At 44.7% G+C, this 24196-nt stretch overlaps 1 protein-coding gene across 5 annotated transcripts in view; it reads left to right on the forward strand.

The window, feature by feature from the left end:
- The window catches only part of UST (uronyl 2-sulfotransferase), a 314759-nt gene that overhangs the window by 100614 nt on the left and 189949 nt on the right, over positions 1 to 24196 (forward strand). For all 5 annotated transcript variants that reach the window (XM_078447445.2, XM_078447442.2, XM_078447444.2 and 2 more), the window contains exon 2: positions 18684 to 18727. In XM_078447445.2, coding sequence (XP_078303571.1) covers positions 18684 to 18727 — 44 coding nt within the window. The remainder of the gene's footprint in view (positions 1 to 18683; positions 18728 to 24196) is intronic.

The following is a 24196-nucleotide window of genomic DNA, read 5'->3' on the forward strand; positions in this document are numbered from 1 at the left end:
GCATCCATACAGGCCAGACCGACACTGCCTATCATTCTGATCGCTTTTGCTGTTCCCCTGCTGTAAATGCCCTTCCCTGTGTCACATCAGAGTTGAATCACGTTCAACCTTTAAGGGATGACTTAAGTATTACTTCCGTTCTAAGTTCTGCCAACATAGGTCCTTGTCCTGCCTCTGACTTTATGGTCAGTGGATAAGTCAATTAACACAGTTGGATAAGTGTAATTAGAGGGTTGTGGGCAGGTGCTGAAGACAGAGCTCATAGCAGAGTGTTTGCACCATGACTTCATTTATTTATTTTTAAGATTTTATTTATTTTTAGAGAGAGGCAGAGAGCAAGAGAGTGAGCAGAGGAGGGGCAGAGAGAGAGAGGGGGGTGGGGATCTCAAGCAGGCTCCGCACTGTCAGTGCAGAGCCTGACTCAGGGCTCGATCTCATGAACCGTGAGATCGTGAGCTGAGCTGAAATCAAGAGTTGGATACTCAACTGACTGAACCACCCAGGCGCCCCTACACCATGACGTTACTTGAATATATTCATCTTAACCGCAAGACTGCATATGAAGCTATGCGATATGACCATTACTTTATAGGTTGTTAATGTGTGAAGTCAAGACACAGATTTGAGGTGTCCTTGAAGAGCTCTTACCCATTCCAAATTTCTTGGACGCTTTAAGAGGAAGAAGCATAGCAAGGCATCTCTGCCTTTGTTTCTTTTTTCTGCCTGACCCAGGCCTGGGTGGCTAGTGGTTGAGAAACCACGGGATGGTAGTTTCTCCTGTCCATGGACAAGGATACTCACCGGGTGAGAATCCAGAACCTGGGTGAAAAGAGAAGAATCCACATACATATTGATTGCAAAGAGTGGTGTTCACTCACAGCAACGTTATAGAATGATATTGTGTGAGGCAAACTCATGTACTGACTTCTGAGGTTGTGAAACACTCTGCAAGGATTGGGTGCGAGTGTTAGGATTGCTCTATTAATTATTACTTATCCTCGGCTATTTCTGCAAATGTCATAATCAATATTCATAGCAAAGGAAAGAATCGTAACTTGACAGAATAGAATGTTCTAGAGTCCAGTTTCCTGGGCAGTGAAACGGGTCATCCGTCTTTCCTCTGGCTCCTCTGGTTTTTTCCCCCAGCACACGGGGCTTCAGTGTGCAAAACCAGGAGTGTTCCGAAACGCTAATGTCTATTTTCTCTGTGAGTGCTAAGAAAAATATTTACAAATTTCGTTTGCATTATGTATATTGTTGTTTTATTCATGAAAGATTTAAAACCTAAATAAACTAAATTAAAAAATGCTACTTCGTACTCGGCAATATTTAGGTCTAGAAGTGGTCACGATTGTGAACGTTATGCGGGCTTTGAACTTTAAACATTAATTTGGCCTCTACCGTGAACGCCATCTGGATGCCTTGAGAAAGGACAGGTGATACACACACTACCTGGGTGACTCTGTGTGTTTGGTGTGGCACATTGAAGGGTGACAGCTCTCGGAGGAATTTGGCCACAAATACAGCTCTGTCTGCTAGTATTTACGTGATTTTTGGGCAACGTTACTGGTGGGAATAGATGCTCAAATGATTCCTGGAGTCGCATAACAGCAGAACCCACCTTTGAAATCGTCTCTCGAGTGTGTTTGGGGGCATGGGTTGTGGTGTTGAAGGCTTTGGAATGACTCCCCAGAGAGACAAATCGAGCACTGATTTTCAGGATGGTCCCTAATTCTATGATTAGAGGTACGGCAGGGGGAAAAGTTGGTTATTTTCTTAATCTTCTTGGCTTTGGGGGAAAGTCATTTACTTTTTGTTTTTAGCATAGAGGATGAAAAGGAAGAGAGACACTTGGTGGTTAGACAGCTGGGTCACCAAAGTGAAATGGAACGTGCAGCAGTCAGATCTGATTCACTGTCCGGGCCTGGTGTAGACCTTTCTGTCCAAGCTGACAAAAACAAATGAATAAAAATTAATATGTGTATTTTCTCTCTCTCTCTCTCTCTCTCTCTCTCTCTCTCTCTCCCTCTCCCTCTCTCTCTCTCTCCCCCTCTCTCTCTCTCTCCCCCTCTCTCTCTCTCCCTCTCTCTCCCCCTGTCATAGTGGAAATGCAGAGAATGAATGTGGCCTAGGGTTTTCAAAAATAGACCTGGTGAAAGAAGTAAGATGAGGTTTCAGAGGCCCAAATTTGGATGGGCGAAAAGTAGGAGGTAAAAACCATCTTTTGGAAACTTGACTGAAACGTTCTTGGGAGTATGCATGGGACTTACTTAAAAAGAGAATGAAGGGTAACCTGGGTGGCTCAGTCGGTTGAGCGTCCGACTTCGGCTCGGGTCATGATCTCACAGTTCGTGGGTTCGAGCCCCGCGTCGGGCTCTGTGCTGGCAGCTCAGAGCCTGGAGCCTGCTTCGGATTCTGTGTCCCTCTCTCTCTGCTCCTCCCCCACTCATGCTCTGTCTCTCTCTCAAAAATAAATAAGCATTAAGAAAAATTAAAAAAAAAAACATTTAAAAATAAATAAAAATACATACATACATACATACATATATACATACACATTTTAAAAAAAGAGAGAGAATGAGTCTTTTCAATCAAGATACATATCTCCCCTGGACAGACATCTCTTCTATGCACAGCTTTATGTGCCATTAATTATATAACTTTAGAACTTCAGAATATATGTGTGGTATATAAAAAGGGAGTTTTAAAATTCCTCCCTACCTTGTCCCATGACAACATTGGTTATTTCATGTGATAAACGAAAAGTAAAATAACATACTTTTAAAAACCTACGATGGGCCCCCCCCAAACCTTACTTCTTCCACTAATTTCGAAAGACATTTCAAAATCCCTCTTATTAAGTTATTGCTGTTACTCAGAAGAACCAGAAGCGTGTGGTGGGTCGGAGTAGTCAGGGGAATGCGCAGCGGGTTCTGGAAACGTGCTGTTCCGAGTCTGTCCTGACCCTGCCATGGGCTTCATTGTTCGTTGGTGGTCAAGATTTATGACCTCTCTGGGGGTCGTTTCCTCATCCACAAGATGAGAAGCCTTGAACACTGAATGAGAGAGTTCTATGTAATGATTTGCCTCATGCGTGAGTCTTGTAGCTGTTTGCCTCAGGAAAGGATCAGGGGCTCCCACCTAAAATTCCATTTTCCACTGCTTCATAGTTCTGTTAGCTAGTCTGACCTAATTCTCTGTTTCCAGCTTTCATCGTCACGAGTCCATTAGCATATTCAATTTCTCATATTATTTATAACCCTACATTATTATTTTTATAATCCTTACAAGCTCCAGTGCCTCTCTGTACCATCACGAAATAGATTTTCTCCATTGCCCAGTGGTTTCTTCGATTATTCTTTGTTACGTATAAAAGCATTCACATACTCTCCTATGATTTATCTTTTTACGACCCTCACAAAGCATGTCTGGTTCTGGTTTTTGTTTAGGTTTGTAGTGGCTTTGCTTGAGTCTGAAGGCTTCTGGATTGACCCAGAATCTTGCTTTATTCTTCTTGTTGCCTGGTCTGTGGGGCTTCTCTTGTAAAACCTTATCTACAAAATCCGTAACAGGGATCTTTTGATTCTGCTGAATCAACTCTAACTTCAGTCCTTGTGTCCTGAAATGAGACTGTCTCCTCTTCATGTAACCCCCAGTTTCTACCACTGACTTCACTGGGCTAAATCAGGACATGCTTGCCTGGCATTCACAACAGAGAAAAATCTATGACTCTTATGCCATTTGCCTGGCATGAAGTTGTTCCTGAAAGATGAACTTATTTTGCATTGATCAGCTTTCCCTTCCCTAGTCTACCTTTCTTTAAGGCAGGGTTGAAGTGCTATATATCATATATATATATATATATATATATATATATATATATATATATATATATATATATTATAGAGAGAAAGAGAGAGAGAGAGAAGTGGGGGAAGGGCAGGGAGAGAGGGGGACAGGATCCGAAGCAGGCTCTGTGTTGACAGCAGAAAACCCAATGTGGGACTCTAACTCATGAGCCGTGAGATCATGACCTGAGCTGAAGTCGGATGCTTAACCAGCTGAGCCACCCAGGCTCCCCCACACGTATATTTTTTAAAGCCATTTCATTTGTCAAATTCTGTGTTAGAGTTATGCCCATATGTTAAAATGTCTTTGTGATGTCACCAATATCACCATTCGTACTATTCACACTTACCTCTGCGATTGAAATCTGCTTGATAAATTAATGATGTTTCAAAGATGAGCAATTTCATTTTCTAGTGCCAGAAGGGATCTTCAGGAAATCTGAGAATTGGGAGAAAGGTGGGAAGGGCACCACGGACCTCCTTCCATTCAGGAAAGGCATATCCTTAAAGTCTCAGACCAGGACTGATCAGTTGATTTCTTCAGACTGAAAGCTCTGTCTTTGATGAGCTAAAGCTCCCTTGTGCACCCTAACAATGCAGTTATTTTAAGTAGGAATGGGATTCATTTGACTGATGTTTTCTGCTGTTGGAGAAAACTTTTTTTTTTTTTATTAAGAAGCATTTTCCCACAAGCAAGTTGATGTCAAGTAGGCTCGGATATATTTGGAATCCGCGAGTGTGAAAAGCAGGACAAACCACCTGCTTGTTTTGATGCAAAGATGAACTCTAGTTTTCTTCCAGCCGGGCCTGCACTGGCCTTTGATACAAGACTACCTGCCTTTGCCCGCAGACTCAGCCTTTTAGGGGTTCAGGAAAGTGAGTATCTCATTGAGACTTTGAGAGACGTTATTTTTCCAGATCTGTGATGCATTCAAGGCAGCCAGGCTTTTAGGAAGGACTCCTTTTGGTCCTCCCAGTACTTCCTCCCCCACCCCCCGCCCCCACCTCACCCTGGCCCCAACTCTTTTTGTGGAAAGGCAGAATTAAAACTTTGCTAGAGAAGAAAGCGATCTAATATGTGCTAAAGAGTATTTATGACCTCCAGTACACTCTATCTTTCAGAACAACAATAAAAGCCTAGGAAGACCCAAATCCTGCCAGGGTTTTAAAAATTACATTTCATTCATACCCAGGTATAAACTCCCATCATAAATCCTGAAAAATGTGGAGGAAGACACTGACAGGCCATTCTAGTGCATAATGAGGGATGCAGATTTCAGTGCCCGGGACTGATGTTTATGTATGTGATTACTTGGAAGAGGTTTTATTTAATGCACCAGGTCTTTAAATTGGCTCTGTTTTAAATATAATCATAGGAGCTACATTTTATTGTATGCATGCCAGGCAGTTTATAAAGGGTAATTCTAATCCCCCCAATTCTATAAGGTAAGTTTTATTCTTCCTGCTTTACCTGTGGGGAGACGAACGCTTAGAAACTTTAAGACCTCGCTCAAGGTCATAGCCAGTAAGTAGCTTGCCACCTTGGACCGTTCAGCTGCAGAGCCCATATTCTTTCTTCTACGTGTTTTCTCCTTATACCTTCGGCTCATCTTTGGCAAGGATTTTCTGATTTTTCAAGCACCTGTTTGTTTTGCCTTTTTGTATTTGCGGGTGTTTGTGTTTATCCGGGCCTGTGGAGTAACATATGGAGCTAAAAGAATCTTCTCCCATCTTCCAATATTATAGTTCTATGAACCACAGAACCTCACCGAAATCCTATTGAATCTGATTCAAAATGGAACTAGAGAAATGATAGAAAAGTAGAGCTGATAAATTTATTGAAACTCACTCTTTTTTAAATAAACACTGCCGGGCTCGTATGCTAGATTGGTGGTTAATTTTGTGCCGATTACTATTCTGAATGATTTCAATGATTGCTGCTGCTCTATTAAAAATCCCCCTTTAGGGGCGCCTGGGTGGCTCAGTCGGTTGGGCGGCCGACTTCGGCTCAGGTCATGATCTCGCTGTCCGTGAGTTCGAGCCCCGCGTCGGGCTCTGTGTTGACCGCGCAGAGCCTGGAGCCTGTTTCGGATGCTGTGTCTCCCTCTCTCTCTCTGCCCCTCCCCCATTCATGCTCTGTCTCTCTCTCTCTTTCTCAAAAATAAATAAACGTTAAAAAAAAATATTAAAAAAAAAAATCCCCCTTTCTAGTCGAAGACCTAATAAAGAAGAAACCATGATCTCTTTGTTGTGTTCCTGGGAAGTGTATATGAAGGCATAATCCCAGATGGGATAGTTCTGTGTACACACGACCACGATGTGAGACCAACTTTGCCATCAGACCCATTTCGTCCACACGCTTTCTAAACCAACATCAGCATTTATGAGCAGCTCTTCAAATCTCTTTTTCACGTGCATAGCATTTCAGTGCAGTTTGGCTGAAACACTGTGTGGAATGTTCCTTCATACTCATTTCCCTAAAGCAGGAAGGCAATTGGCAAGTGACAAGTCATTTTTCTGTCAAACATACGACTGTTCCAGTTACAGTATAGAAGACACAGATGGCTTGTTTACCAGTGGCCTTGGGCCGTGGCCCAGGCACCCATCAAGCAGGAGACAGAGCTAGAAACATAAAATCTTTTATACCCCTGTAAAAATCTGTATGCCTTGACACCAACCTTCAAGCAAGTGGTGATCCATAACCCAGCAAGAGGTTATGGCACCACCAGCCTCTGGCAACTTGCCCACGGTGTTTCCCTCTTCTGTCCTCACAGACTTCTTCATCCGGATTCTGGCCTCAGGCTCACATGTTGTGCCTGCAGGAAACCCTCTGGTCTGCCCGTGCTGCACTGAGCCCTGAGCCAGTGCGGACTGGGGTTCCCACAAGCTTGAGCCCAACCCAAGTCGTAGGCCAGCTCTGACACCTCCTAGCCGTGTGACCTTGGGCTCAGCTTCCTTCCTGGTAAAGGAGGATCCTCGCTCTGCGTGCCGATCTCCCGTGGTTGATGGGGTCAGAGGTGGGGGAGCATTAGAGCTTCGCACCCACATGAGCTCACTTCAGATGTGCCCCAAAACCCTCGGCCTCTTTGCACAAACTTCCCTTTGCCTCTTAAATGAGACTTCGTCCTCTGATCTTGACCTCAAGGTGACAAGGGCATCTTTAATTTGGACTCGCCATCCTGCAGGGATGTGCTGGTATGACACGCCCACCTCTGAGTGCCACAGCCCCAGGACAAGCACCGGTACCCTGTCCGGGGACACCTGCTCCTCTCTTTTTTTGAGGCATAGCTGGAAACCCCCCTCCACGGAGCCGTGCCTGACTTCATTGCAAACGTGCGCCTGGCAGAGTCCCCTCTGGGCTCCTCGCCGACCTGGGCACCGACACAGGCTGCCCTCACCTGCCTGGATCACTCGTTGTCCTCACGGCTTCTCAGTCCTGAATTTAGGGGCTTCTGTTCCTTTTCAGGCCCCCCGGTACTTTATTCCTTATAAGACTATCACGGTGCCGACTAAATACTTACTTTGTAATCATAGTTTAATGCCTGTCATCTCTTTTTACTGCCAGTGCCACGGACTGTGTGTTTGTGTCCCCCTAAAATCCATGTGCCAAAGCCCTGACTCCTAATGTGACGGTGGAGGTGGAGCCTTTGGGAAGTGATGGGTTTAGATGAGGTCATGAGGGTAGGGTCCCCCACCCCCATGGGATTAATGTCTTTATGAAGAAGAGGAAGAGACCAGAGCTCTCTTTCCGCCATGTAAGGCTTAGCAAGACCACATCTGTGAGTCCGGAGGAAGGCCGTCGCCAGAACCTGACCTTGCTGGCACCCTCATCTCAGACTTCCACCCCCCCCCCCCCAGAACTGGGAGAAATAAATATTCGTTGTTGAAGTCACCCAGTCTATGGTGATTTGTTATAGCAGCCCACACTGCCAAAGTCTGACGGGGATCCTGCCTTTTTCCTCATGTAAGTGTCTCTAGGACCCAGCACAGTGCCAGGTGCAGGGTAGACGCTCCATAAATAGCTGACACGTGAACTTGGAAGTGTCCTGCCTCTCATCCGTCCCTGTCACGCTCGCCTTCTGCTGTCCCTTATCCCTTGCACTTCCTCAGGTATTTAGTATTTTCACTTACATTTCTGCACAAGGCACAGTCTCCTACGTGTTTGGTTCATTTACAGAAGTCGACGCACAGGCACTCGTTTCCATCAAACCTGCCGAAACTTGAACATCTAAATTAGCGTATCAGCCTTGAGAGGCTGTGAACTCCCCGCAGCCGTGCACAGGGCGTGTAAAATATTCTCTTTGGGAGTTATCTTCAGTGTTCGAGGCATACGTTTTTGTTAACTCTCTCAATCGCGAGATATCTTTACCCATAGAGAGGTAATTTTGAGGGTGTCAGAAAAGCACAAACTCATTCCAGTTTAAGCTCAGAGAGTAAGCCAGGGGCTCAAGCTTGAAAATACCATTTAGGGTAAAAACGTGGCATGAGGTAAGACTGTTATGTTGTGGAATGAGCACCAGTGACCTAGGTCTATTCTTAACCCTTCCTTGCTAATCAGCCTTGTGTCTTGGCCTCATTACTCGACCTCTTTTTGATTCAGTTGTGTCCTCTGTAGATTGAGGGGTTGGACTGTATATCTGTGGTGATTTTCCTGTTCTGAAATCGTATGATGTGTGTGTGTGTGCGCGCATGCTCGCGCGTGTGTGTAATGGGGTGTGACCCATACTGTTGGCCCTGATAACAAAGCCAAAGAGAAATTCCAGACTTAGAGCAATGGCAGTTTGGACGGACTGAAGCCCTTTGTCAGAGGCAGCACTCTATTTGATTGATGTTCTGTGTGTTTGTTAAGTGAAACAGTGCGTCAAAACTTTTCCAGTCCAGAAATACTTTGAAAATGCTGAGGCTTTTATGGCACACTGGTAAACTGGTGAGGATGGGGGGAGGGGGGTATCTATATGAGGTATGATGAAAACACTTGTTATGTTTTCTTTTTAATTGTATAATTGTTAGAAAAAACAAGATACAAAATATTAGGGAAGATCTTACATTTGGAAGTCATGGGAAACTTACAAAGAGAAACATTTCGAATTTATCCCTGCGAGTGACGAGCCTTTTACAAGACTTCATCCAATTCCCCGTTATAGGCTTTTTGATGAAAATTTCTTCAACTCCTTGAGAATTACCACTGACAAGAAACTTTATTTACATAAAGAGGTGATTTTTCTTTTTTTAAAAAAATTTTAATGTTTGTTTATTTTTGAGAGAGAGAGAGAGAGAGCGAGTTGGGGAGGGGCAGAGGGAGAGGGAGACACAGAATCCGAAACAGGCTCCAGGCTCTGAGCTGTCAGCACCAGAGCCTGATGCGGGGCTCGAACCCAGGAACCACGAGATCATGACCGGAACTGAAGTCAGATGCCTGAACGACTGAGCCACCCAGGGGTCCTAAGAGGTGATTTTTAAAACGTAAAACCATTTTAAGAGCTGTGCTAATCCCCTATTGCTGCCGTGATAATTTGCCACAAATTTAGTGGCTTAACACAACACAAATTCATGATCTTACAGTTCATCTGGAATGGGTTCTAATGGGCTCAAATCAAGGTGTTGGCAGGGTGGCATTCCTTCTGAAGATGCTGGGGAAGGTCTATTCCCTGCCTTTTCCAGCTTCTAGAGGCTGCCTACATTCCTTGACTCGTGGCCTCTCCACCTGTCTTCACAGCACATTCCACCAACCTCTAATCATCATGCCTGCTTCGACTCTGGCCCTCCTGACTCTTATGATTATATTGGGCCCACCCAGATCATCAGGGATAAGCTTCTCACCTCAGGATCCCTAACTTGATCACATCTGCAAAGTCCCTTTTGCCGTGTAAAGTCACATATCCACCCATTCTAGGGATTAGGATGTGGATAACCGTGTGGTGGGGGTGGAGGAAGGCCTTATTCAGCCTACCACACTACCCTTCACAAAATTCGCACCAACTGAAGTTTTATCTAAGGAATCAAGCAGAGCTTCCTTTTCGATAGTTGACAAATACAACGTTGGCATTTTTTGCAATAATGAGAATGGATTTCTAACCCAGGCTAACTCTTTGTATCAAGTATTTCAAAATAATGATGACTGCAGAAGGCTCGTGCCCTCACAGCGTACCGTCCTGTGGCTAATCAGGACCCACTAAAATAGAACATCAGCTAGAAACGGACCCGAGGCAGCCAGAGGTTCTGAGTTGCCCCTGGAATCTGGGCCCCACCTAACTTGCCCCCTCCCCCCTCTCCTACCCATTGCAGTGCTGGTTCCTTGGACTCCCAGGATATTAAGTTCTTCCACAGTCTGCAGACCCCTTGCCCTTGGGTGAGGTGGGGGGAGTGACGTTCAGTCAGAGGTCCTGTCTAGCTGGTGAGTGCCAGATGTTGTTAGAGAGCTCAGACCCTGCTCTGCCTCGGCCATCCCTGGGTGGCCTCAGCCTGCCCAGCCTGAGCTGCCCTTGGAGCCAGAAGGCTCAATACCTCAAAGCACGTTGTCCCCAGCCTGGAGTCTCTGAGCAAGGCAGGGAGGCAGGCAGCTGTGGTCAAGTCCAGGATCCCATGCTGATTAGCCGTGCAGCATCGTGCACGGTCACCTTCACCTTCCTGAGCCTCGGCTTCCTTTGCTGTAAAGTGGAGGTAACGGGATGGTTGTCATAGGAACTCAACAGGGTGAGGTCTGGAGGATACTTAGCACGGTGCTTAGATCGGTGTCGGTGCTAACCATCGGTGACGATAATGCAGATGCTGATTGATTCAGCCTCGTTTTGTTTCTCTCTTAAATTGGCTACATCCTGCTTGTCTTCCACCATAGTTATCAAGAGTGCTTTGTGCAGTAAGCATGTAATGGGAAGTGTCCGTTCTCATGGTGGCTACGTCTTACGGAAGAAAACTTAACCTGGCAGCTCGTTCGAGCCTTGCCCTGTGCAGGGCTTGGGGCTGCTGTGTTAATGGGGGTGTTAGAGTTACACAGGTAGGATCAGTTGACTATAGTAATTACTTTGGGAGGAAAATCTAATGGGACGAAACAGAAACCTAGGTGATTCTATCTCTCTTTGACATGCCACGCCTACCTGGATGAGGTCATATATGATTATGATGAATCCCTGAGCTAATTTGGCAATAAATTCATATTTATATTTAGATTGTTATTTTAGCAGTAGTGTACTGATCATTTGATCCCGAAGGTAATTTCCTTCTACAAATGTGCCCTTGACATCCTAAAATGTATATTCAGATTTAATGAAGAAAAAAAAAAGAGAGAGAGAGATGCACTATAAAACAAAACAGTGCTTTTGAGCCCGAAATACAAAGAGGGGAGCGTAGCGTTAATTTTCTTTTAAAATTCATTAGAAATGGAAACCACTTTCTAAATTGTGCTTGATGGCGGTTTCACTTGAATATGTTTTTCAGTGTCTGGAATGCTCATTTTTTATCACTTAGCATCAAGAAAGTATTTTCAGGATGTTTCTGCTTTTGTTAACTGGTTGGATAAACACTTAAGATTTTTTTCTGAGAGGCATTTTTATCGATGTATTCCAGTATTGATAGTTCATAAAGCCATTTGTTTTAATTCAGTGGAAAATAATTCTATTAAAGCTTAGATAAAGCTGTGCAAGCAATTTTCCTCCATTACAGTGTCTTTGGGGCCGCGTTAATTATAATAAATGGAGCTATTGGAGACGTTTACTCAGCACACAAACTCCTCATTGTTAACCACGGCTGCTGTGTGCTAACAGCTGCCTCTTAGAGAAACGTAACCCATAGTTAATGGTGGAAAGTGTGGCATTAACATAATTTTTTGGCAAGGACAAAGCTAAGTTGCCGTGTTGCCTTTAACAGTGACTCCTTCATTAAGAGTGTCTTATCAGAGGCCCAGACTCCGGGGTGGGGGGGTGGGGGGGGGAGATGATTGTGTTGTAGGTAACCAGAACCCTGTGTGAAATGGCTGTTTCTAAATAAAACAGGAAAGGATTTCAGTTGCTTACGAGTGTGATTTTTTTAAAGGGGGCTGAAGAAAGACTCTGAAAAGCATTGCTGGTGTTTGATCAAATTTGACGGAGTGTACAGGCGGCTCTTTTGACATTGACACTGATGCACATTATGGTTTCCATAAGAGGGATTAGAATTAAAGCGTTTTTATTCTTCAGGGACCCATTCAGACAGAAATAGATTTGCTAATGCGAGACTTAGGAGTCCAGAATAACTTCTGTGCCGGGAAAGTTCTGTAAATGCATTTGCACATCGCTAAAGGTGTTTTTGTCGAGCTATTGGGGAGAATTTTTTGTATCTTTTTGAAGACCGATCAAAGATAGAATCAGAAAGTAATAGAAACTGTCAAATGATGATCTCATGTTAATATTCATCCTTAAACCTGGCCCCTGGCCTCAGGATTCTCTTGGATTTCCTCAATAATAAATACAATTATCAAATTGATTATAGATGATAAAATCAGATAATATAAGCTGAGGAAGCTACCATTCGTTAAGCACTTACTATCTATATGCCAGGCAGGCAGTGTGCTCAATGCTTTATATATGTCTTGTTCCTTCTCGTAACAATCCTGTCGCTGCTACTGTTAATATCCTCATCTTGCAAATGAGGCCATTAAGCCTCATGGAAATTAAGTGCTGATTCCAAGGCCATTCGATGAGTATAAGAGAGGACTGAGATTTGAACCCAGGTCTTTTGTTCTGCCGCCTGTCGTATTCCCTCTATCACCCCCGGGCTACCCTTGTCACCAGTGATAGTCAGTGCTATAAGCCGTATCTCCCCAAATCCATTCAGTGATGACCCTGGGGCTCCTTCCCCCCCCCCCTCACATAAGAGTGACTGTTGCTCATTCTGTTCAATAGTTCTTCACATCACTGCTTCCAGCAGTTTCTCCTCTATCAGCTGTGTTCACAGTCTCTGTTGGATTCACTTGGGTGCCGCATCGAGCCTCTCCGCTGACCAGGTTCGCTCACCTCCTCTCCACTCTAGGCCCACAGCCTGCCAAGACAGGCACCTCACTGGGCTGGGACCAGGCTGTGCGTCTGCTACAGATTTTCTGGAAGCTTCCTCCTTTCAGATCCTTGTGGTCCCTTAAAGCGTTTGTAGGGATCACCTATGAGTGTCTCCAGGACTGATGGAATACCCTCTGGTTGTTTAAATCGAGTAGGATCTGGAGAAACCCTGGGGATGGAGGTTTATGTTTTCACTTCCCCTTTTACCTTGAAGCAAGAGGTTCACCGGGACAACATGTGCTAAGCATTGCTTGCAGGAACAATATGTCAAACTATAAGCTCTGAAAATTATTTTTGGAAAGACTTGTGAAGACCCACAAAATTGGGCAACCCATGTGGCTTAGGGGGTCAGCTCTCCCCCTGCCCAGTGGTGCCTATGCCAGTCCTCGGGCAGCCTGTGAGCTGGCCCTCTTCAGGTTTGTTATGTACCCCAACGGGGAGCTGCCTGGTGGTCTTCTGGAGTCTGGGAGTCCTCTGTGACCATCAGCTCTCTACCAACATTCCCCTTTGACGTGATACCCATGTTGCACAGTCTCTCACCAGAGATGATGGGAGTGACCCATGATTTACATCAGCCTGGATTTCTGGAAAATGCGATTCAGCCTGAATTCTGCAGTCCATTAATTGTTTTTTGTAACTCAGTGATTCTCAACCCTGGCGAAGCATTAGGATGCCCTGAAGAACTTTAGGAAATACTAAATGCTACATGACTTGTTCCCAAATTAAACTGGATGAGCTAGGGTTGGGGCTTGGCATCCACATTCTCAAAAAGCATCGCAGGCAAGTGGACTGTGCAGTGAGGGGTCGAAAACTAGTGAGACAGAGGATGGAGAGACGTTGGAGGAGGGATTTTCGCTACTACTAGGACCCCTGGTCATACAGTTAGTATTGTTAGCAGTGCAAAACAAGTATTCCCAACAAACATACTAGGCGCTTACTGTGTGCAAGGAGTGTTCTAGGCATTTTTTTATAGAATGAAATTACCTTTGCATACTCCTTATAATAACTTAGGAGCTTGTTTCACTTTTACAGATGTGTATATGGAAGACTTTGAGGAGACAAAGCAATTTATTCAGAGCTGAATGATGCTTCTTGGGGATATTCTCTGTTAAAAAGTGAGACGAAACCTTTTTGTGTAGGTATACATTGTATCTGGTTGTTCACGTCATTTCCCTTATCATGGGAGACTTGGATGGCTCTTGGATGGTCAACGTGCCTTGGCTGTGCCACCGGAGACTGGCTATGAGATAGTAATCGGTTAAGAACCTTCAGATTCCAGGTCACATCTCCCGGCCTCCTGATTTTTCGTACTAGACGTCACATGAGTGTCCTGAAATGCATCTTTGCTGCAAATAGCTTGTATGACAGCAGAGATAGGTAGACTTTACTAGCATACCGCCCTGCAAAGACCCTGTTCATACACATACTCTGTAGTAAGTATGCAGACTGTAACTCCCATGTACTTGGATTTAACACCTCTGCACCTTGGCACGCGATCTCTCACGTTATATTTGCCACCTCCTGGGGAGGTGTCCAATATGAAGGGCTAGATGGCTAGGGTGAGATTGAGGACATGGTATAATTTCGCTGGTTGCAAAGTCTGAGATCACTTGCTTTCTAGTCAGGGCATTTTAAAAACCATTAAACCATGAGTGTTTTGTTGGTGTTGGTTTTGATGTATAGTTCTCTAGGTTTTAATCCGTGTACAGAGCTACGTAAGCATGACCTCCATCAGGTTATAGACCAGCCACATGGAGTTAGAAGGCCTGGAGTGTTGCTGCAAATAGTCCCTACCGTGTCCTGTCCGTACCTCAGCAGCCTGGACAAGCTTGACTTTCTGTAAGCATTTTAGCTCGATGCCAGCCTGAGCTAGCAATTTCTTGGCAGTTTGGAGACAGGCCTTTCTGAAAAATTTGACCAGTGATAGGAGTGGAAACGTGGGGTGTGCCTTTCCTTTTTTTCTACATTGACTGAGTATCGTAACCCTCGATCCTCAAAGAAAAGACTTAAGACAGGAGGCCGGAGTCCAAGCTCTAAAGACGTGAGTTGCTTTCTGGAAATAAATGAGATGATATGCCCTTATAGGCCTCCATAAATAAGAGATACTGCCTCATAGGGTGCTGCAGCCTGGGATCAGAAACTGGGGGTTCCCAGGGCAGGTGGAAGTGGGTGGCAAGGGAGACCTTGTCCTCTCTCCTGGCTCTAGATCATTCATCAGCCCTCCTCTGCCTTTTCCTTCTGAATTTGCAGCTTGAGCTCCAAGCCCAAAGGCCTGGAGGGCTTTAGTCTGATTTCCTTCCCCACCTGGCACCCTCTACTGAGTCCCCCACGAGGCAGAGTGACCAGAAGTTCCTCCGGTGCCCGGGAGCCCATTCAGAGAGGCTTACTTTGATAACAGGGCTCCTCATTTGATCTCCACAGCCAATAAGTTACCAACATCAGGTTTGAAGATTCTGACCGTTTTGTTTACTTTGTGCTATGAAAGCATAAGATCATAGGATGGAAAGTTCTACCTATATATCTGATAAAAATATGGTTATGCCCTAGGAGAATAAAAACTTGCTGTCTCCAAGTAAGGAAATGTGTGTAGCTTTTCTTTGCCCTTTCTGTACCTCTGCTACAAGCCCAAACATTTACAGCCTCTGTGTTCTTTAAAATTTTTTTTTTCAACGTTTTTTATTTATTTTTGGGACAGAGAGAGACAGAGCATGAACGGGGGAGGGGCAGAGAGAGAGGGAGACACAGAATCGGAAACAGGCTCCAGGCTCCGAGCCATCAGCCCAGAGCCCGACGCGGGGCTCAAACTCACGGACCGCGAGATCGTGACCTGGCTGAAGTCGGACGCTTAACCGACTGCGCCACCCAGGCGCCCCCAGCCTCTGTGTTCTAATAAACCTACCAACAATGGGCACTCAGGGATCTGCTGATGGAGAGAACAACAGGGTCCGGGGCACGCATGTCAACACTGGTCAGCCCTGTTCCTTCCTCTGTGCAGAAGGAAAGAAGTGAAGTCTTCTATAAGGGAGCCAGGGAGAAGGGGAGACTGGAAGGAAGAATGGGAGAGGGAAGAAAGGAAGGATATTTGAACTAAGTCTCAATGATGGTGGTGGGGAAGAGCTTTTTCTGGCAGAGGAAAGAACTGGTTGTAAAGGTCCCTAGCTGCCGAAAGGTTGGTGTGTTTTGGGGCAGAGAGAAGGCTGTTGTGGCTGGCGATGGGTGTGGTTGGAGGACAGGGCCTGGCTCCTGTTGAAGTATAGACCATGGTAAAGAGTGGATTATTTCATTCTTAGAGAAAATAGGTTTTAAGCAGAGGGCTAACATGGCCTGATTGATAAGGTTAGAAGAGCCCTCTTGTTGCCATCTGGGTAGAGGAGAAAATTTGTAAACAGTGAAAAGATGTAAGAGTTCTCCCAAATGGCCCAGAGGGGCCAGTGGGAAGTGATCAAAACATTACATTGAGTCATGTTTCGAAGGCTGAGCCAATGGGACTGGTGAGTGGGTTGGTACAGATTGGGTAAGGGGTAGAGATGGATCAAGGATGACTCTTGGGCTTTGGAGCCCATAGGGGAAGGATGTGTTGTATAGCCAGATACAGAAGATAGGGAGGCAGCAACCTTGGCGGGGGGGGGGGGGGTAGGGAGGTGAAATTGCAACAAATAAAAGAGTTCTGTTTGGACTGGCAAGGTGCCTATAGATGTCTAAGCCCGGGTGCTAAGGAGTGAGTCAGTGGGTAGCCGAGTCTGGGGTTTGAGGGAACAGTCGGCATTCAAGTCATCCATTTATAGGAACTTTGTCTCTTTTGGAAACTTCTCCTGTTTCAAAACCATTAGTTGTTTGAGCTATCTTTGAACCCTGAGATTGATACCTGGACGACATGCAGACGTTTGTTGGGATTTCTCACATCCGTCCTGGGAAGACACATTCACATGAGAGGTGATGAGAAGCTTCTGCAGCTATACTGACTGCATTATGTTGGAATAGCTCTGAATATTTCTCTAGACTTAGGCAGTCATTTTTCTGAATTCTTTCAAGCAGATCCTCTTTATTAAGTCAGATAGAGATCTCACTTCCTAGTTCTGTGTGTTCCCCGTGGAATGCCGCACAATAATTAAGATCAAACAAATCATTAATCATATTCACATTTCAAAGATTCTTGAAAATAACCCAACATGAACACGCCAGGTGTTTGTGCTTGCGCGTCTTGTACATGAAAATCGGGCCCCGTTGTCCTTTTACTATGTACAACTAGCCAGTTAGAGTACAGTCATTGTGGACATCAAGTGGGTGACAGATCAAAAGACTACAGAGCAAAAGGGACGGCTGATACCCCAGTATGGAAGAAGGAAAAAAACCCTATAGGCCCAAACCCACTTATTTGCTATTTTTGGATAAGTTTTCCCATTTGAACTGTCTCTGTCTTAAGTTCTACTTCTCCTTTTTTTTAAAAGTGTATTCATTCATTCATTCATTCATTCATTCATTCATTCATTCTCTATACCCAATGTGGGGCTTGATCTCTTGACCCCGAGATCAAAAGTCACATGCCCTTCTGACTGAGCCGGCCAGGTGCCCCTTACTTCTCCTTTTTATTCCAATTTCCTAAGTCACTTTTGCATTCTTCTAAAAAAAGATCAGCTTTCATCTACTCCAACTGGGACACTTACTTTTTCCTTAAGCTACTGTTCTCTCTAGATATCCTTGTGTTTCCAATACTTTTTTTAATTTTGTTGTGTTAGAAAGGCTGACTGTCTTCACTTTTTGTGAAGGTGATTTCCCCTGACTGACAAGCATTATCTCCTTGGAGGGGAGCCTTTGAATAACCTGAGCACATCATAGGCTACCCCACGGGCTCAGATGTGTTGCTGGGTTGGTGTCTGGGGTACACGGTCAGTGCCCAGAGTATGTTGCTGGTGCTTGGGCTCTGCAAAAGCTGGTAGGTAGGTTTTTCAGACAGATGAGCAACAGATCCCCAAGCACCCTCTGGAAGAAACGATCTTCTGTCTTTCCTGCAGTGTCACAGGGTGTGACCCTGAGCAAATCTCTGGATTTCTCTGGGCTTTTGTTCCCTCCTCTGTAAGTGGGAATCAGTATAACCCACCTCCGAAATTTGAATTAAGTGAATAGGTGGGAAGCACTTAGCAGGTACCTGCTGCATAAAGGGAACTCTGGGACCTTTAGTTCCCACCCTAACCAGTCTGAATCTATATTCATCAGGAAATGATAATCATGTACTCTGAAAAGTGGCTGTTCATCAAGACAGATCAAGCTTCTGAAGCAAGCTAGACTGTAAAGATGAAGGGAAATTGACCATCAAGACAAAGTAGAGAAACAGTGCAGTGGTTCTCAAAGTATGGTTCCAGGACCTGCAGCGTCAGCATCACTTGGGAGCTTGTGCAATGCAGATTCTCAGAGTCACTGAATTGGAACCTCTGGGAGGGGACCCAGGCAATCTGTGTTTTAATAAGCTCTACAGACAATTCTGATGCACACTGAGGTTTGAGAACCACTGGTCTAAAGCAAACTCAACAGATACGGGGTGAGGAATTGTGGTGTGTGTTTCTGTGTGTGTGTGTGTGTGTGTGCACACACCAACGTATGTACAATGTTTGTAACTGCTGAAAGTGTAATTGAGCATGGTAATGTCAACAAAATCCCACCAAACAGGCAACTAATGACCTATTTTTCTTTGGTAGAGTTGTCTAAATAGACATATATCTGGAATGTTTGTTTTCAATGACTGTGCACTAAATTCGCTTTGGTTTTAAAACTACTGATTCATCAACTTTCTTCTTTCTTTTTTTTCCCCTAGGAAATTCCACTTACTTGGATGATCATGGGCCACCTCCTAGTAAGGTAAGGTCTTTGCTTATGGTTATACATCCCATTTCTCTTTTCTCAGTTCCTACAGCCTCCAACAACCCTAACCAGAGCCCTCCTGGCCATGAATTGTTTGCAAGAAAATAGTAGATGACAGATGTGGAGTTAATCTTTGATTTACAGTGAGGACAAAAAGGAAGCATATGAAGAGCGCCAAAATGGCGAGGGAGGAAGGCCCATTATTTTATCAACACCTGTAACTGTGCCAGGCGCTAGAGCCGTAGACTGACTTCAGATCTTTGGCGGCTTCTCCTGTTTGCTGCCCTGTTTGCCTCTGCATCCGTACTGGCCCGTGATCTGATGCCCACAGCCTGGCCTCCCCCTGCCTTTGGGCCTAGGGGCTACACTCATTTCTCCCCTTTTCTCCCTGGGCTGCCTTAGTTGGGCTGCTCCATCAAAGGCTCAACCCCTTAGAACTGGCCTTCTCTTTCAGTGCCCTCTCAAGGCTGCCCTGGCCTGACCTGCGTGCCCACTTTTGTTTTCCTATATTAAGGGTCAGAATAGTCTGGTGACATGTTAGTGTAGTTCTCCGCCACTATTTACTTTCTTGTACTCAATGAACACTAAATGTCAAGATACCAGAAAATGGGAAAAATAAAGATAGTCTTTGACCACTTAAGATGATAACCTGCAAAGTACAGTTTCAAGTACGTAGTGAGAGGATAATCATCCCCTAACGTTCGAGGCTGGAAATTTAGCCCAAGGTCGGCTTTTGAGCTTGTGGGATTTGAAAAAGAACCCTATTATTTTTAAGACCATGGGTTTTGGAACAGGTATCGCTGGATTCATCGCTGGCTTTGCCACTTTCAGCGTGCGACATTGGACAGATTACTTGGAGCCTCGGTTTTTTGATGTGCAAAGTGGGATTAACAATACTACCCACGGTAGAGGACATCTAAAAGGATCAAATGAGCTGATATAGGACATTCAGCACCTGGCCTGCGCTAAGCATTAAAATAAAGAGTGGCTGGTGTTAACTAGACTGGAGAGCCACATTAAGGTTATTGATGAATGGTACGGTAGTATTTATCACAGTTGTGACCGGCTCTACCACTTGGTCCCCTGCATATATATTGAGTGTCTGTGACACTGCAGGCATTGGGAATACAAATATGAAACAAGACAAGAGCAGCAGAACACAATAGCCCAAGCCCTAGAGGAGCAAAAGGATATAGAAGTGAGACACCCTCTGAGGGTAAGAACCAGGATAGCTCATCTCAGTACCCTCACATCCCTGCAGTAGCACGTTGTGACTGTTCATTAAATTTCACTGAATTGGACCAGGGAATCCAGAGCTGGAATCTGAATTAGGTCCTGGCTCCCAGCCCAGGTTCCTTCCACTAGGCCAGTGTTCCCAAACTTTAGCTTGGATCAGGGTTTCCTGGAGGCTTATCGAAACACAACTGCTGGACCCAGACCCCTGAGTGTCTGATTCTGTAGGTCCTGAGAGAACCTACAGAAGGTTCTCTGTAGGGGGAGGGGGTAGGACCTGAGAACTTGCGTTTTGAACAAGCTCCTGGGTGATGCTGATGCTGCCGTTCTTGGGACCGTGTTTGAGAACCACTGCTTTAAAGGCCACGAATCTGAAGAAAACAATTTCCCTGGACATTTTCTATGTTGTTTTCACTGCTGATAGCCTAGAAAGAGTAGTATGGCTTATTATATGAAGGCTATTTCTTAATATAATGGTGACTCACTATTATAACCCTACTTATAGTGAAAACAAATTTTCTTTGGTCAGTAACCTGCCTGGGAGGGCAAATAAGTGGAGGTGGGGGAGAAGAATTGTATGGATGGTCTGCTAGGTTCCTGCACCACTAACTACTTCTGTCCCAAGTGGGGCCAGTTGAATTCTCCCTACCTTCTCTGCTCTGCAGGAAAAGGGGTTTGGGGCGGGGCGGGGCGGGGCTGGGGGACTCTGTGGGATCCATCAGCTGCTTCTCTCAATGCCATGTTGGGACATTATTTTGGGTTTCAGGATTGATAAATGGGGCTTTACCTAATCAGGAGACCCAGGCCCGCTTTATATAAACTTGCCTTCTTGAACTCAATCCTTGGTGACCACCTCATTAGTCTGCTTTGGGGCCTCACTCTTGCTAGGTTGGCCATCCCGCCTGCCTCTTCCCTACTATCTTTGATGCCTGGATTCTGCGTCTGCTGGACCCTCTCCCCTTGCCCCTGTGGAGCTTTCCCTGGATCTGCAGTCTCCCACCCCTGCCTTCTGGTCTTCACCCCTCTCCCCCCACCCCAGCCCAAGCTCCCTGTGACACCCAGAAACCATCAGGTCATATCAGATCATTTGAGACCACTTTCAGAGTAAATCCGGTTGTATAAACTCTATCCCAAGTTTGAAATTGTGACTATAATCTCCTTCAACCAGCAGAAGTTTGTATGAGGCCGATTCTCTTACTATAAATGTATTTTCATTATCCAGGAGTGGAGTGGCAAAAGCGCTCTTGACTTTCGAAGCAGTAGCCAAAATAAGGAGAAGAATATAAAAATGAATAAAAATAATGTTGGTATGTTAACATCTTTTCACCCACACTCATTGCTGCTATCAGTATGGAAATGAATCCCAAGAGTGAGGAGGTCAGACTTCCAGATAAAGATCCGAGTGTCCCCTGAGGTGGGGCCTTGGTTAGTAAGGGCTTGTAGACCAGGGGTACGGGGACGTGGTGGCATCCAGGTGAGAAGGACTCACACGTGTGTGGCCTCTAGAATGTACCCCCAGACTGGCAGGGGAGAGCAAAACTGACTGCAGACCCACCATTTTCATATTTGTTTAGCATCCAGAAATAACTTTTTGATGCCAAGATGGAAAGAGCTGTGATCTAGATAAAGTAAGATTTTTAAGTCCTGAAAATGTCCTGAGGTTTACAGGCGAGTTCTCATTTGATGAAAAGTTCATTCCCCAAGTTTCACATTCCACAAGTAATAGCCATTTAGGGAATGGGGTGTACACCACACAGCACATGCAGGGCACGGGTCTCCCTTCTCTCCAGCGTGTTCATAAAAAGGAACCAAATGCCTCCGATTTTTGTTGTTGTTGTTGTTGTTACTTGTTTTTAAAATCCACTGGAACCTCACAGCTCACCTCAGATTTTAATCTAAGTCATTATTTAAGGCAGATGTTAATCTTTTCTTTTGTTAACCACTTATGACCACCAAGCAGAACACGTGGCTTCAGGTTAGAGCCCAGCGAAGAATGAGCATGTAGATCTCTAATGAGTGAATTGGAAAGATGTTCTCTTTTTTTTTTTAATTTTTAAAAATTTATTTATTTATATTCAAGTTAGTTAACATACAGTGTAGTATTGGTTTCAGGAGTAGAGCCCAGGGATTCATCAGTTCCGTAGAACACCCAGTGCTCAGCCCAACAAGTGCCCCCCTTAATGCCCATCATCCATTTAGCCCTCCCTCCCCCCACCTCCCCTCAGCAACCCTCAGAAGGATATTCTTGAGAACAAAACAGGCATGCGACAGCCAGGGTAGTGTGATCTCACTTCTTTTAAAGTTATATGTCTGTGGGGGCACCTGGGTGGCTCTGTGATTTAAGTGCCTGGCTGTTGGTTTCAGCTCAGGTCATGATCTCATGGTTTGTGAGATTGAGCCCCACATCAGGCCTTGCATTGGCAGTGATGAGCCTGCTTGGGATCCTCTCTCTCTCTCTCTCTCTCTCTCTCTCTCTCTGCCCCTCCTCTGCTCGTGCATGCGTACTCTCTCTCTCTCTCTCTCTCTCTCTCTCTCTTAAATAAACATTTAAAAAGTTAAAAAAATAATAAACCTGTGTGTATATGACTGTACGGAGAAAAGTCTGGAAGGGGTAATAGTGTTTTCTCTGGATGGTAAGATTTGAAAAGCATTTTACTCTTTTCTTTATACTTTTCTGTATACTTTTGCATTCATTAAAGTAATGCCTGTTCAATCTAAACATCAAGGGAGAAAGTCCTTATGTGAGATAAGATTAGGTAGGGTTGGGCTGAAAAGCCTTTGGTGCTCGGGCCTCTGCAGGGTTGTCTGCCGTTTCATTGACGCCTGAGAGCAGCCTGACCTCTGAAGGTTGACGTCTTCTCCTCCTGTTCCACGCCCTGGATGGTGGGCCCCTGACGCGCAGCGGGCGACAGCAGCAGGAATTCTGGTGGTAGCAAATAGGATGCAGTAATTTCACATATGTTGGCATCTCAAATCTGATAGATAGAAAAGCTGTCCTAAGCGACCCAAGGAAAATAAAACCACTATCCATAGCTGATGTCTGTCATTTCCTATGTGGCAAGCAGTCTGCTAAGCGCTCTGCAAAGTGCAAGTTCAGTCTCCGTAAAACCCTATAAAAGAGGAAGTCATTTTCTTTAAATTGAAGTATAGTTGACATGCAATATTATATTAGTTTCAGGGGCACAACCTGGTGATTTGAACTTGTACACATTATGCAGTACTCACCATGGTAAATGGAGTTATCGTCTGGCACTTATATTCCCTATGCCGAACTTTATATACCTGTGACTTATTTATTCTATAGTTGGAAGTTTGAACTTCTTAATCCCCTTCACAGATTTCATCCCTGCCCCCACCCCTTCCCTCTGGCAACCACTGGTTTGTTCCCTTTGTTCGGGGTCTATTTTTGTTTTGTTTGTTCACTTGTTTTGTTTTTAGATTATATATATAAACGTAATTATACAATGTCTTTCCTGCTTGACTTATTTCACTTTGAGTTGGCATAATGTCCAATGGCCTCTCTGTCCATCCATATTGTCACAAAGGGCAAGATTTCATTCTTTTTTATGGCGGAGTAATATTCCAGTGTGTGTGTGTGTGTGTGTGTGTGTGTGTGTGTGTGTGTGTGTACACACATATATATTATGTTTACCCATTTATCTATATATGGACATAGGTTGCTTCCATATCCCGGCTATTATAAATAATGCTGCAATAAACATAGGGGTACATATATCCCTTTGAATTAATGCTTTTGTTTTCTTGGGATAAATACCCAGAACTGGAATTGATGGATCATATGATATTTCTGTTTTTAATTTTTTGAGCAACCTCCATACTCTTTTCCACAGCAGCTGCACCAATTTACATTCCCACCAACAATGCACAAGGATTCCCTGGTCTTCACGTTCTCACCAACACTTGTTATTTCTTGTCTTTATGGTCATTCACACATGAATGGTGTGAGGTGTTATTGTTTTGATTTGCATTTCCCTGACGATTAGTGATACTGAGCATTTTTTTCATGTGTCTGTTGGCCATCTATATGTTTTCCTTGGAAAAAATGTCTATGCAGGTCCTCTGCCCATTTTTAAATTGGTTGCTGTTTTGGGTTTTTTTGTTTTGTTTTTTTTTTTTTTTTTTGGTGTTGAGTTGTATGCATTCTTTATATGTTTGGGATATTAAGCCCTTATTAGATATATCATTTGTAAATATCTTCCCCCATTCACTAGG

The sequence above is a fragment of the Panthera onca genome, chromosome B2, assembly GCF_046562875.1.
Source record: "Panthera onca isolate mPanOnc1 chromosome B2, mPanOnc1 haplotype 2, whole genome shotgun sequence".
Classification (NCBI taxonomy): Eukaryota; Metazoa; Chordata; class Mammalia; order Carnivora; family Felidae; genus Panthera; species Panthera onca.